Here is a 15,124-nt window from a genome sequence, read left to right on the forward strand (position 1 = left end):
GGGATATTAAAAACTGTAGAAGGACAAAAACGGGCAATTTGATTGTCAAATGGTATCCTTTTCGAACGGTGGGGCGCGACACAAGCAAACGTCAAACGGAAAGGAATGTGACGTTTGGTTTTATACATCATTTTCTTGTTTTCCAGCACTATTCATGAAATAAAATGGGAAAATTGTTAATTTCCGACAGGAAATGCAATGTTTTTGACAGTCTTCTCAATCGTACATCAATAAATTTAGCGATTTTCCACGAACTTCCTGCGACAATTTCCCACAGCTTGACACAGTGTTGTCATCGGTTTCTCCGCATGGGGTGTGTGACGTCACAGTTATGCTAGCGATCAGCGTGCCTACTCTAGCCCGCGCGGACCTGCCATCCTGGGAAAAATCAATACTAGCGTCGATCGGCCATCACAGTGCAAAAGCGAGCGGCGGTAGCAATCCGGGAAATTTATCCATTTTCCTCGCTATCTACGCGTAAAATCGTGTAAAAAGTGAATTGAAACAACTATCGCTGTCGTTTGTTGTTGATGTCGACCGTTCGTGGACGGGATCTATTTTTGTAAACTTCACGCAGGTGCGTAACGCGAAAATTTAACTGGGCTTGCTCAGCAATAATGTGTGTTGTGTGGTGTTTGGTAAAGGCAAAAGGGCAAACTCGGAAATTTTTCATGCGCTAAGGCCTCCAATAGCGCTTCATTTCGGGAAATGAGCTGAGTCGAAAGGCAAAAAAACTGTAAACAAACGGGGCCGTGGCCCGTGGTCTCGCAGTCGCAATGGGTCCCTCGAGCAGCGAATTGGTGAATTTCCCCGTGGCCGAAGAAAATAGATTTTCCATGGTTTTCCGTGCAAGACAAGATGGAAGATCCGAATCTGGGCTCAGATATTTCGTACGCCAACATAAGTCCAGTGTCAAAACGCCCACCGTCGTCTGCCAGCCAGATGGATACGGCTAGGAAAAAGGTGCCGAAAAAACTAGTGTTTGATTTTCCCAGCTCAGTCATACTATAGATGTTAAGAAAATTATTCGCAGTGTCGTATTTTACAAGAAGTATATTTTGTGGTGCTAATTCCCCCCCACACTGCTTATGTGCAGTGAATGGTTCTACTCTCATGGAAAGTCAAGCAACATTTCCTCTGAATGGTTCAGTAAACGCCTTGACAACGCCAAAAAGGTCCACAATTCTGATGGCCTTTGACCTCATGAAGAAAAGGGATTTAAATTTTGGGACTAGCAAATGATTCATATTTGGCTGTCGCCCGAAGGCAAGAGGATAGCGTCAGCGAAAGGGAGCAGGGGTGGTTTAAATGTTACACACTCTCACTGTCGAACGAACATGAATATAGCATGAAAGCAAGGGGTTCGCTGGGTTCGCTTTTTCCTGTTAATAACGAGGGGGAAGACGTACCGTCCAACGTACTGATAGGGAAAAGCATAGTTTTTCAAAGCACGTGTTAAAAAAGGAGAGCACGAACTACGGCACCACATGGGTCGCACAAAGGAAAGCATGGATAGCATGCAAGAGCCGAACCTACAAGCCGTATGCATTTAGTGCAATTGTCCGGTTCCGTACGCCGGGGACGGAAATTTACGCGACCAGTGATTGTTTGTTAAAAGTTTGTCGAACCGAAAATCCTACGTGTTTATTTTTTATGTTAATTTCTGAAAATTTTAAGACTCCTGAGATATCAGTCATATTTAAGCAGCTTCGTTAATTCAATCTCACAGCTAAATTCATAAAACAAAGAAACCAAACATGAGTTTAACCATTAACTCGGTTGATGGAATGGAGTTTGTGGAGGACGACAACATTACGGGTGCATCGGACGACGACGATGATGATAATCCAAGCAGTCCGGGCAGTGCATACGACGATGGAAACCTCATTAACGTTGCCATGGAGAATGAAGTCACCGCACAATTGGTAGCCGCTGGCGTGGTCGGTGTAGCGGCTGCAGCCGCCATTACTTCGTCCAAGAAAAAGAAACGTCCGCATTCGTTTGAAACCAACCCTTCCATCCGCAAACGGCAACAAAATCGATTGCTACGGAAGCTGCGGGTAAGAGAGAAACATTCACTTTTATAACGGTTCCGAACGTTTTTAACACAAAGTCTCGTCCTCGCAACAACAACAGCAAACTATCTTCGAGTACGCTACTCGCGTGGGTCAGCAAGCCGTTGTGCTGGTGGCCACCCCCGGCAAGCCCAACAACATATACAAAGTATTCGGAGCAAAGCCGCTTGAGGACGTGCTGAAAAATTTGCGCAACAATGTGATGGATAAGCTGGATGAAGCACTGGCCGCACAAGCCCCACCGCGCGTACAGGACGACCCGTCGCTGTTCGAGTTACCGCCACTGATCATTGACGGCATACCAACACCGGTGGAAAAGATGACCCAAGCCCAGCTGCGAGCATTCATTCCGCTTATGTTGAAGTACTCGACTGGTCGCGGCAAGCCCGGTTGGGGACGTGATTCAACCAGACCGCCCTGGTGGCCTAAGGAGTTGCCATGGGCCAACGTTCGCATGGATGCACGGACGGAGGAGGAAAAGCAGAAGGTAAGTGTCGTTGCTTCGAATTTTATAATGCGAGTTAATTTAAATTTCCACCTAATCGTAAACGTGAATTTCATATATTCTCCTCTTCGAATCGATACCGTATTGCACTACACCGAAACCGTTAATCGACTAACCCACAGATAAGTTGGACTCATGCACTGAGAAAAATTGTCATAAACTGTTACAAATATCACGGCAGAGAAGATCTTCTTCCTGCGTTTAGCGAAGAGGATGAAAAAGCGAACGCTATTGCTACGGCAAGCTCTAACGTAAGTATAGAAAGCCCCTAGAAGCAGTTTGCGCTTCTCTTGTGTTATTTGGAGCGGGATTTTGCATCCCTATGCTTCGATCCAACATCTACCAAGCAAGATCTTTCGAATAACTTGTGATATCCATGCTCTCGATGGATGTCGATTTTTCTCTCAATTTCGACTCTGTGCAAATCATCTTCGATCGCGTTTGGTAAACGCAGGTTGATGTAATGAAAATTGAAAACGGTAACATTGTGACTGTGGGTCCAGCGGGCAATACACAAACGGCTACGGCTACGATTACCAATGGAGCCAACGGACAGCAGCAAATCATTATTCACCAGGCGCACCCACAGCAGCAACACCAGCAGCAGCAGACACATTCGAACGGGACGACAACGCTGACCACGAGCAATGGACACACGCAGATCATCAAGGAGAATGCCGACGGCACCCTTCAGATCCAACAGCAGGCCTCCCCTTCGCAGACACTGAACGCGCAGGTTTGCTTGGACTCGATGGCTCTAAGCGATGTGGATGTTCGTACTAACACAAATCTTCTAACTAAGCAAGCGATGTTTGATGTTGTGAGACCTTCTTTCGTTTCGTTTCCGTTTCTCGATTTGATTCTTTTTCGTTTACGTTACATCGACGTTTTTTTTTTTCTTTTTGTAGGAGTACTTACGAGTTTTAAGTTCTAGCCAAATTACGTCTGCCTGAGAATCTTCTCCTGCGCAATTAGTTCAACATGATCCTTGATGATATGATTTATTATAATTGCTTGTACAATTTCTCCCCGATGCTTGTAATATTAATTGCACATTGAATGATTCTGTTCGACCCTCTATGCTTGGTCCTTTTTTTATGTGAATTTATATTTTGTTTTAATTTTTTCGATATGTTTGCATTTTATTTATTCAGTGTGAGATTTCTGTTTGCTGCTTCCTGTTCCTTTGCACAGTGCTCGAGTGTTGACGATTTCTTTCCCATCCGATTTTGGTATCTTTCTAGTTTACACATACCGTGCTACAAACTATACAGAACGCCGACGGTACCGTTTCAATTATTCAGGTTGATCCAAACAATCCCATTATCACACTACCGGATGGTACGACAGCACAAGTACAAGGAATCGCAACTGTAAGTAGAATTATAACAAGATTAAGCGAACAAGATTTTTGTTGGATGAAATTCTAAATTTTGTTTTTTTTTCTCGTAGCTCCAACAACAAGCTGATGGAGGTGTACATGCCATTCAAACAATCTCTGATGGTCAGGGTGAAAGTATGTCAGTTGATCTGACGGAAGCAACGCTGGGTCAGGATGGACAATTAATTATTACTGGAGAGGATGGACAAGGTATTTCAATCGCAACGATTTGCCTGTGTCACCACAAAAAAAAACATATTAAACCTGTGTCTATCTATCCCTTTGCCCAACAGGATTCCCGGTGAACGTGAGCGGAATGATAACGGTACCCATGTCAGCCCAAATGTACCAGACGATGGTTGCGAACATTCAGCAGGTGCCGAACGTGGATGGAACCGTGTGCATAACACCGATGCAGGTACATAGTTTAGCATCCACTCAGCATCAGCAGCAGCAACAGCAACAAACGAACCCTTCCATTGTTAGCACGACCTGCTCCACGACACAGAACTTGACCATTTCTTCGAATGCCATTGCTAACAGTCAGCAGCATCAGCAAGCAGCGCAGATACTTGCCAACTACGCCCTTAGCGCAAACGGGGCAACTATCCTGAGTATGCCTCAGCTGCAGCAGCATATACAGAGTGGTGGCAAGCAGCAGCGCATTGCTTCACGTTCTGCCACTTCTGGTTTGCCATTAGTCGGTATGAACGCAGTTTTACCTTCCCAACGAGGTTGTTTTAATTTAACCTCCTCTTTGAATCAAAGCATTGGCATCGACAATAATAATTTAACCGTGACGAACAATAACAACATAAACCAATTGAACGCCATTCGAAAATCAAACTCCCTGCATAGCGGTACCATAATCGGTGGTGCTGGTGGTATTGGTAGTGCGGGTGCTATTAAAATTTGTATTCCCAAAATCGAACCTATGGACGAAGACAAGGACGAGACAGGAGGCACGTCAGACAATAGTGGTACGCAGAGTTTTGTCATTCAACTGAGCGGAATTCCGTTCACAGACCCAAAAACCTCACAGCAACAGCAGCAGCAGCAGCAGCAAGAGCAGCAGCAGTTGAAACGAGACATTGAGTTGACTATTAACGAAGATAACCATCTTATTGATGCACTCAGTATAAATCATAAGCCCAGCAGCGGCAGCAGTAACTCGTCGAGCGAGTCGGACCAGAAGCCATTTGCCATTTCAAGCGTCTAGCGAAGGGTGTTAAGGTGTACGTTGATGGACTGTTGACCTAATGGGAACTGTGACGAATATTCCTTCCCGCCCCCCCACCATACCCAACATTTTTTTTTATAGATTTACATCGCCAGAACTTTGTCAATACATATGACCTATCATAGACCTTTGTAGCATTATTCATTTTAAGTAATTTTTCTTTGTTTGGCTTAGATCGTACCATTAAGTTGTCGTTTGTTTTGGATGTTTTCTAATTCTATATTTAAGGTTTCGTTGAACTAAAGGATTTGTAGTTATTCACATAGTTATTAGAAATTTATTTATATTTTTCACCGTACTTAATACAAAAGTTGCTTTTTCATTTAAGTACATTTTTTCTTTGCTATCGAACCATCTAAAAAGCCCTTTATGTGCTACTGGAACAGCAGTTCCATGTATACTTTATCCAACTTTACGATTTCTAGTCGTAGAGTAGTACTTAAATGATGGAGGTAAGAATATCCGTTGGCAAAATTAAGCAAATTCAAAACGGTGTCTAGAATTTCAAAGTAAGATTCATTGTATTGCTATTACCAAAGGAATGAAGTGTTATAGTCAGTACAAATGTATAAATGGATGGTGTCGCACTTAACCATAAGCAAGAAAGTGTAGAAAAGCGCATTAACGCTATGTATTTACTATTTTACCAAATACGAACGTCGTGCCAAAGAACTAATGATGTGCCAAAAAGTTTTTGTTGAAACTTGCTGATAAAAGATCTCATATCTTTTGTTCTCTTGTTGTTTTAACAACTCGCTGATGGAATGTATGCATTGAAACTATTTTTTTTTCTGGCAATAAACAGGTAGAATTGATTTGTAAACACAGTTTGAACAAATCTCAAGTAGATGTAACTTTCTGTGAAAAGTTATGCTAAGGGATTGTTACTTCCGACTCGTTATGAGTAACAGCTGTAATGATTAATAGTGCAAACCAGTGCCTTTTAACTTATAGAGCAAGTCTAAATATTATGTCTTAAGTAATGTAATATTATTGGAGTCCGCGACAGCCGAGCGGTAGCGCCGGTTAGAAAATCGGCCCATGAGCGCTGGGGCTCACCACCTCGACGGCGTGGGTCCCAACCGTGGACTGACCATCCACGTACACAAGGAAAAAAGTCTTGTAAGCCCTTAGAAGGGAAGAAGAACGTCAATAAGAAGAAGATGTGCAATGTACAAAGAAACCAAAAAAAAATCAATGCTAATGTAGCCAATTCGGTTTAATTTGTGTTTAAGCGTGCGTTTCAGTTTTTATTGTGATTTTATTTATGTCTGAAGCAATGTTTTTAGTGGAAATATTAAAGTATTATTTAAATTTTCATTTGAATTAAGTTTTAATTTATTCCATCAAAGTATAGCCGATCCCTTCCAGCTTCCAACTCCACGCTAGGACAACCCGGGACTCGTCTGTTGCGTGTTTAATAATCCATTTGGGCGCTGTGCGGTATTTTAGTTGATCACTGTGTTTGAATAATGCAGCAATGTATTTCTTTTCTTTTCAGATGTGTGATTTAGTAAGTAGCATACGCAATAGCACCAATACAATGTGATCTATCCTCGTATACTTTCTCCGTTCTAGTTGTTGGGTAGATTGCGAATGTCCACTATTTGATAAATTTATAATTTCATAATTTGTTTCATGTTACGGGGGTTCAAATGGGAGTACGGGGGTTTTCTATCACTCCCCACGTGTGCATATCAGAATTGTTTTCATTACTTATACGATCCTGTTTAGGTGGAGAATGGCGAGACAATGGAAACCATCACAGTGGGACCCGGCATGCATCAGATGATGATCCAGGGTCCGCCTGGATCGGAGCCGCAAGTTCTCCAGGTGCTTAGCCTCAAGGATGCGTCAGTGCTGACGAAAGCGATGGCAGCCATATCGGATGTGAAGGGCGAAGAAGCAACAATAATTGAACACTAAAAGGATCGGCGGGTGTCGGTAGAAACCGACTGGCTAGATTTGTAGCAGTTATTTAAGATCGCATTGAGCAAGTTTATTTATTGTCATATTACTTACTTACTTGTACTATCTAAGTCAGAGAAAGTCGTATTTATATATAAAACATATTTCTTATACAGAGAGGCATCAGAAATCGATGATCGATTTCCGACAAACAAACCAAGCAAAGTTCTAGTTAAGCTGAAATGACTTAAGCAGAAACTACATCCCTGCTTCCCGTAAAGCGCCTCCCATCCATCATCCTTGTCCTTATCGTTCTTAAAATCTAGTCGATGAAATCCAAGTTCTATTATTATTACTAGTCAAAATTCGTGTAATTTTCTGTTCATGTCATTGGTAGTAGGTACCGTACGGAAGCTATTAGTAATTATTCTTTAACGGGTCACTTCTTTAAACTTGACCGGACCTAGAGCAAATCCAAAGTCATTCCAATTCGAAAGATTGTAAATAATGTGCAAGTATATTTCCAAAAGCAACAGAAAGTCGACCCATGGTCGTATTGAAACCAATCATTAGATTTTAATTACCTATTAAGTATTGTCACTTAGCATCAACATTAATTGCATTGGATAAGAAAACTGTGTTTCCTTCAGTGAAGTGGAACCAACTCTAGTCGACGGTAAACCGCAATGGTGTTAGAAAAGTATAATGCAGCGCGTACCAAGATACATCAATGAATCAATATTTTAGTGCAATTATTTGTATTGTGTCACTGATGGTAGGTTCCATACATTAGAGACATAAAATGTGAAGAGAGGTAAAGAACGCAGTGCTCTAACTAGTCTGCATTTGTTCCACCATTCAGTCTGCAATAGAATTTTTATTCTCTTCTTCACAGTCCACTGAGAAGTAATTATCGAGATACGGAATAGCGAAAGGAGATTTCATTGAAAAAGGGGAACGCTTGATAAGTTTCGTCTCTATACTTAACGTCGGATTTTTCGACGTTATTGGCAGGGCAGAAAGTTTCACAGGAATTCAGACATTGCAGGCAAAATTATCGCTTCTTAAACCAGCTAGTCTAATTTTGGTTTTACTTCAAAGTGTGCTAGATTTGTTTTAATAATCAGTATGGAAACATCCAATATTTTTTTTATAATTTATTAGTTCGGAAGAGAATTATTTATTTAATTTATTTTGTTATGTAAGTTGCCCCCATAAAAGGGTTGATTTTAAATATTATTTTTGTTGTTTGTGTCACTAATTTAGTAACGAGTCTAATTTATTCGCTTATGTGTTATATACATCCAATCTAAATGCAATGAACACAAAAATACTAACAGGTTGTTGGAATACTTTAGCTCGTGCATACGGAGTAAATATAAGTTCAAAACTTACTATCATCTATGTAAACCAGGACCTTAAACAATATTTCATATAAATCAAGACAAAACAAGAATGAAACGGGGATCTTTTACTAGCGAACTGGAACACACACAAGAGGACAAAGACTGAAATGCATGCTAGGAGGTCATTGTAAAAAAAAAGAAAACCAAACTCTTACAAGTTGAAAGATGTGAAGTGAAATTATTGAACTTAAAAAGATATCTCTGGAGGACTAGGTCGTAAATGTATAATTTCACCGTACTTCCGTAGCGTTCTGCTTTATTTATGTACTTATATTTCCTGCTTGCACACTCCTGAAAACAGCGCTTAGTTCGTTCCTGACGACCATATTCATATTCCATTCCTGCATATTTCATGTGAGTGTCGGAAAACTTGTGTTGTATGGGTTGACTAAAATAATAAATGTATAATAAACCATGACATTTTGATGAATCAAAAAGGTAACATTTACTCTCTACTACTTTCATTATCTACTAATGATTGTGCAAAATACCGGCTTTTTTCGAATACTCTGCTTTCGGACAGCTGGATATCTGCTCGAATCTGCTCGAACTCAACTTTAGAGAGAGAGAGAGAGAGAGAGAGAGAAAGAGAGAGAGAACTATTTCGACCAGTTTGCTCGATTACGCCAGCTGTCATCGGAACGATCGGGTGCTCGAATGCGGAAAGCATTCACAGATTGGCGGACGGTGTGATTGCTCCGCAACTTTCTGTTGCTTGCCAAAAAAATCTTTTCTGTCTGTCCAGAACTGTGCTTCGCTCGAAATTTTGAAGCCCTAGACGACTTCAACGGCTACATAAAGGTATGATTCTGTCCATCGTAACTCTACGAATGTGAATTTCCATTTCACCTATTCGGTTTGGGTTGCTTTTTTTGCCAAAAGGAAAATTTTGCAAGCGTCGGTGCCCGCGTCGCATCGACTATGTTATATATGTATGTGCATTTGTGGTGCTATGCTATACGCGGTGAAATCAAAGTAGGCAACAACAGTTAGATGAATCTAGTGTTTTTTGTTTTTGTTTGTTTGTACGACTGGTCAGATATAACCAGCGGTTAAAAGTTATGAACCTGGTTGCTACGTTCTAGCTGCTAGTGCAAAGTAGGCATCGCGTTAGTACCAGCGGTTGGTTCAACGAATGCCGGTTCCGACAAAGCTAACCGTTCTCGATACATCTAATATTTCATTCTCCAGATTGCATGGTAATCTATACGGAGGCGGGTGCTGCGGGTGTTGTACCAAGGATATGAAATAATGAAAAAAGTGCCCTCCAGACCGAAGGAAACGAAGCCGCCGGTCCTTCGGAGACGGAACGTCATTGCTGACGATGAACGAGAGAGAATGCCTGTGAAGGAAAAATCCACCGTGCAGTTAGATTCTCAATCGGTTGAACCCGCTGAAGAAACGAAACTTACAAACGCGGATACTTCGGTGTTGGCCGGTGAAAACGGAGACCACTCAAACGGTGGTTGCCTCCCAATTGCAGAGGACAACGCTTTGAGTCTTACCCCGGTGCAAGAAGAAAAGCATACGATTCGGGTGGTGTCATTGGAGAGGTTGCTACGACCCGGTTTAGTAGAGGCAACGAAGGAAGCCAACAGAAAAGCAACGAAAAGCCCGCAAAAAACGCGAAAATCGAAGGAAAACATAAGTATCATTGAAATCAGCGACGACGATAGTGATTCTAGCTTACAATTGAACAGTCCTCGCAAAATTGTTCCGAGAAAGTTGTCCTTGGACTTTATGAATGAAGATACAGTTTCGTCAGCGCCACTTGCCGCAAAGCTTACCAATTCGACGCCTAGTGACACCGAGACAGTTCGTAATGCGGAGCCCAAAGTAAAAGATTGCCAAGTAGTGATCATTAAATTGCCCGAGGATCTCACAGAAATCAAGTCTCGTTTCAAATTGAAAAGCATCTACGATCAACATAACGTTGATATCAACAGATTTTCAGTATCGACAGCACAAAAATCGAAATATTGTCGCGAAATGGAAAATACTGTGCAAACAACCGAAGTCGAGAGCAAAAAACAGGAAGATGATACTGTTGCAGAGCCTAACGAGGAGCTAAATAGCAGCGATTCGGATGAACCTCTCCGTAATACCAGGTCCAGCAAAAACATTCCAAAAGTGGTAAAAATAGTTTCTTTGCCTATCTTTAGTTAGGTAGAAATGTTATGAAATGTAACATATTTACATTACTCTTATGTTTTAGCGAAAAATGACCAGGAATGCTCGAAAAAGGCGGGCAGTGAGTGACAGTGAGGACGAGAAGGCAGAGGATAAATTATCAGCATCGGTAGATGACGAGATCAACGGAAACTCCGACGAGGCAAGCGATAAACATAGCGAGGAGGAAGTATGTTCTACTAGAAATACTGCAGCCGGTCGAAGTCAGCGGGCTGCAGAACGATCGCGAAGAACCGCGCGAAACGGAAATGATGAAGATCAGCCTTCAAACGAGGACAAAGAAGACTTTCAACCGCGCAAGAAACGTACCAGGATACGAAGGAATTCACCTTCATCATCGGATGATGAAGGTAGTCGATCAAAGAGGTGAGGTGAATTAAAAAAAAATAGCAAAAGAGGAGATTGGAACATAGCCTGCTTTGTTTTGTAGCAAAAAACGTCAACGTCTCAAAAAGAAAAAATCTGAAAATGATAGTGAGGGCGAGTCGCCGTCGAAGGGACGCAAAAATATTCGTAAATTGCTAAAGAAAAGCGATCTGGAACAGACGACTAAAACCGCCGAGCTCGAAGAAATGGAGAGAAAGCAGCGCATTGCCGAGCGTCAGAAGCTCTACAATCAAGTGTACGATGAGAAACCGGAAGAGGCTCGCACGCTCGAACAGCTAATTCTGGATTTCGACGAAGAAACGAAGGAGCCGTTGCTCGAGGTGGATAAAAAGCTGGTGAAACAATTGAAGCCGCATCAAGCTAACGGCGTCAAGTTTATGTTTGACGCTTGTTTTGAAAGCCTCGAGCGAATGAAAGACAGCAAGGGATCCGGCTGCATTTTAGCCCATTGCATGGGTCTGGGAAAGACGCTACAAATCGTTACGCTGACTCACACTCTCCTGGCGAATGCTGATATTACTGGCGTAGAAAGGGTGCTGGTCGTTTGTCCGCTTTCGACGGTGCTCAACTGGGTGAACGAGTTCAAAATTTGGATGCGGCATGTACGAAAGGGCACAGAAGTGGAAGTGTATGAAATATCAAAGTAATTATTCGTTGCGTACATCCGGAGCTATGGATCAAAATGTTTGTGACCGTTAACGTTTCTTAAACTTCCCTTAGATACAAGGATAACGTAACCCGGGCTAATAAACTGATGGAATGGCACAACGAAGGAGGCGTGATGATAATAGGCTACGACATGTTCCGCAATCTGGCAAATCCAACCACGGCCCGGATTCGAAAGAAGGTGCGCGAATCCCTGCAGACATCGTTGATTGACCCGGGCCCAGAACTTATCGTATGTGACGAGGGGCATTTGCTCAAAAACGAAAAAACGTCGCTTTCCCAGATGGTTAACCGTATATCGACCATGCGTCGCATTGTTCTGACCGGTACTCCTATACAGAACAACATGAAAGAATGTAAGTGAACAAATGAAATTCAACCAGACCATTCAATTACAACCATTACATTTTTCGATAGATTATTGTATGGTGCAGTTTGTCAAGCCAAAACTGCTCGGCACATATTTGGAGTATCTAAATCGTTTCGTAAATCCCATCACCAACGGCCAGTACACTGACTCGACACCGTACGACATTCAATTGATGCGCAAAAGGGCTCACGTGTTGCATAAGCTACTAGATGGTTGCGTTCAACGACGAGACTACTCAGTATTAGCCCCGTTCCTACCGCCAAAGTTGGAGTTTGTGCTATCGATCAAACTTACACCGATGCAGAGCATTTTGTATAAGGTACGCTATCATGCACGGCCCATCATGCCTCGGACGATGTTTCGATTGACCGCTGTTTGCAAATGTTATTCCAGTTCTATATGCAAAATTTCGCGGGCAGACGAATTGACGATGATCTGAAGCGATCCTCGCTATTGTTCACCGACTTTCAAAACCTTCAACGCATCTGGACTCATCCGAGGGTATTGCGTTACAATAGTGATCGGTATGAAATAGCCCAACAGAAAAAGGTACCCAATTGAAACGTTTCTACACTATGATCTATCTTTCACATGAATTTGTTCATGCTTTATAAACTCAATTTCTTTGGCAGCGTTTTCTTGCTTCTGAATCCGAGTCGCTTGGTTCGATCAAAGATTTCCTAGATGATGATTCGGATGAGAGTCCACATACGACACCGGAGTCTTCTGATGCTTCAGATGATGAAGTGCAGTTGGTGGAAAGCGGAAATCAAAGTTCGAACGGTTCTACGGGGAGTGACAAACTTCGGACCCAAACTACCCGTCGTACACGACGAAACCACAACATAGTGGAGGAAGGTAAGAAAAAAAATTGAACCCTTCCAATCATTTTCATTCTTTTTCTAACTGTTCTGTGTGTTTCATTAGAGGTGGAAAAACTAGAAAATCCCACGGAATGGTGGATGCAACTGTGCCCCGAAACGGAGCTTAACAATCTAGAGCATTCGGGAAAGCTGGTGTTATTGATGGAAATTTTGAAGGAATGTGAAACGATCGGCGATAAATTGTACGTTCTAATTGTACGCCAAATTGGGGCACACGCACATTTACGTACTTTTCTTTGCTTCTTCGTACAGGCTGGTATTTTCCCAATCGCTGTACTCGTTGGACGTGATTGAACATTTTCTCACGCTGTTGGATGAAAACACACAAAAAGATGAGGAGGATAGAGATGAAACTTTAAGCAAATATCCTGGGTCATGGGCGCAAGGGTTAGATTATTTCCGTCTGGATGGATCCACTTCTATTGAGAATCGGAATGATGCTTGCAAAGTGTTCAACGACGAGAGCAACACAAGAGCCAGGTTTGCAGACAATCCATAGCGTGTCACCGATTTCTCCGACATTTCGCTTACGTTTGGCTTTTTTTTTTAGACTCTTCCTAATCTCAACTAGGGCTGGAGGACTGGGCATCAATCTGGTGGCAGCTAATCGGGTTGTTATCTTCGATGTGTCTTGGAATCCATCGCATGATATTCAAAGTATTTTCCGAGTGTACCGATTTGGACAGAGCAAGCCATGCTATATCTATAGACTCATTGCCATGGTAAGAACCTCCACATATTCTTCGGTGGCTGTCTGTTTTCAATAAGGTTGGTCTTTTATGTTACATCATGCAGGGCACAATGGAAGAGAAAATCTATGAAAGGCAGGTGACCAAGCAGGCCATTTCGAAACGTGTCATCGACGAGCAGCAAATCGATCGTCACTATAAGGCGAATGATCTGCAGGAGCTTTACCGTTACGACGTGGATAATGACGAGCCCCGCCCCACACCGAACGTGCCGAAGGATCGACTCTTTGCCGAACTGCTAAAACGATTCGAGAATATCGTTTACAAGTATCACGAACACGACTCCCTATTGGAGAACAAAGAGGAGGAAACATTGAACGAAGAGGAACGCAAGGCCGCCTGGGAGGAGTTTGAACAAGAAAAGAACCGACCACCCTTGCCGGCGTACGGTTCGATGGGGATGGGTATGGGTATGGGTATGGGTATGGGTATGGGTAATATGGGTGGCATGGCTGGGCGAGGTAAGACATTGTACCGTTCTATATCAAACGTTCCGCCGTTGCTGATGCTATTTGTTTCAATGCTCTAGGAAATATGCCAATCACCTCGAGTACCATCTTTGGTTTTCGTAACGATGTGCTTTTGAAGCTGCTGAACATCAAGGCCCGTGAGGACAATCCGACCTTCAATGATGCCACTATCAATGCAATGATACCTTACTTGATGCAAGAGTTGACCCGGCAAATGAAGGACGGCGAAATAACGGTAAGTTATCTTGGAGCATTTGTTAATGGCTTAGGCGACGTCATAACCCCTCTTTTCTGCATGCAGCTCTACAAAAGTTTGTGTGACTTGTACTACAAACTAGAAGTACCGGCAGCAAGTCAAACCTATCCAATGGGTTATGCGATGCAGGGTGGAATGGGAGTTGCTCCGTCCACCGGCCAAGGGGTTGGCCAACAACCCCCCATGATGATGGGTGCTGGACCCAGCGGAAACGTAGCTTATATGTATGCGGATCAAACAGGAATTAATCGTGCACCATTTGCAACCAACGTTCAGGTAAAATGTGATAGATATCATTAGCAGTCCAAGGCTTCTTGTATACATCGTTTTTCCATCTTTTCACATTAGGTACAAGAGCCTGGCATTAGCGGCATTCCGAGAACTCTTCCCACTGCTAGTGGAATTACGCCGACCTATGTTGACCCTAATGTGGTAGAGCTCGACTAGAAAACATGTGTGTTTGATTCACGAACAATTACTGTATGTCCCGAATAATAAAACAACAATTTTAAATTATAGCAAAACAAACGTAGCATGTAACAGTAGAAATTAGGAATTTATTCGGCACTGTAACTGTACAAATAAAGAAATATGTCAGTCCGTTCACAGTATTCGACCATTCCACGTTTGTCGAACG

General features: G+C 42.5%; 2 protein-coding genes across 2 annotated transcripts; both read left to right on the plus strand.

Moving 5' to 3' along the window:
• The first annotated feature begins 1,757 nt into the window (after positions 1-1,757).
• LOC131287202 (DNA-binding protein Ewg) lies at positions 1,758-5,376 on the plus strand. The gene is made up of 7 exons (XM_058316232.1): positions 1,758-2,060; positions 2,137-2,562; positions 2,703-2,831; positions 3,035-3,352; positions 3,825-3,953; positions 4,033-4,171; positions 4,255-5,376. Exons 1-7 carry the CDS (start codon positions 1,758-1,760, stop codon positions 5,178-5,180), a joined length of 2,370 nt encoding a protein of 789 aa, XP_058172215.1. The 3' UTR covers positions 5,181-5,376.
• A 4,334-nt stretch (positions 5,377-9,710) lies between these two features.
• LOC131289217 (transcriptional regulator ATRX homolog) lies at positions 9,711-15,079 on the plus strand. Its single transcript, XM_058318429.1, has 14 exons — positions 9,711-10,648; positions 10,731-11,071; positions 11,136-11,735; positions 11,813-12,114; positions 12,176-12,447; positions 12,522-12,677; positions 12,761-12,986; positions 13,056-13,194; positions 13,265-13,492; positions 13,563-13,734; positions 13,808-14,222; positions 14,291-14,466; positions 14,533-14,763; positions 14,836-15,079. Exons 1-14 carry the CDS (start codon positions 9,767-9,769, stop codon positions 14,932-14,934), a joined length of 4,239 nt encoding a protein of 1,412 aa, XP_058174412.1. The 5' UTR covers positions 9,711-9,766; the 3' UTR covers positions 14,935-15,079.
• The last annotated feature ends 45 nt before the right edge of the window (positions 15,080-15,124 follow it).

This window comes from Anopheles ziemanni, chromosome 3 (assembly GCF_943734765.1).
Source record: "Anopheles ziemanni chromosome 3, idAnoZiCoDA_A2_x.2, whole genome shotgun sequence".
Classification (NCBI taxonomy): Eukaryota; Metazoa; Arthropoda; class Insecta; order Diptera; family Culicidae; genus Anopheles; species Anopheles ziemanni.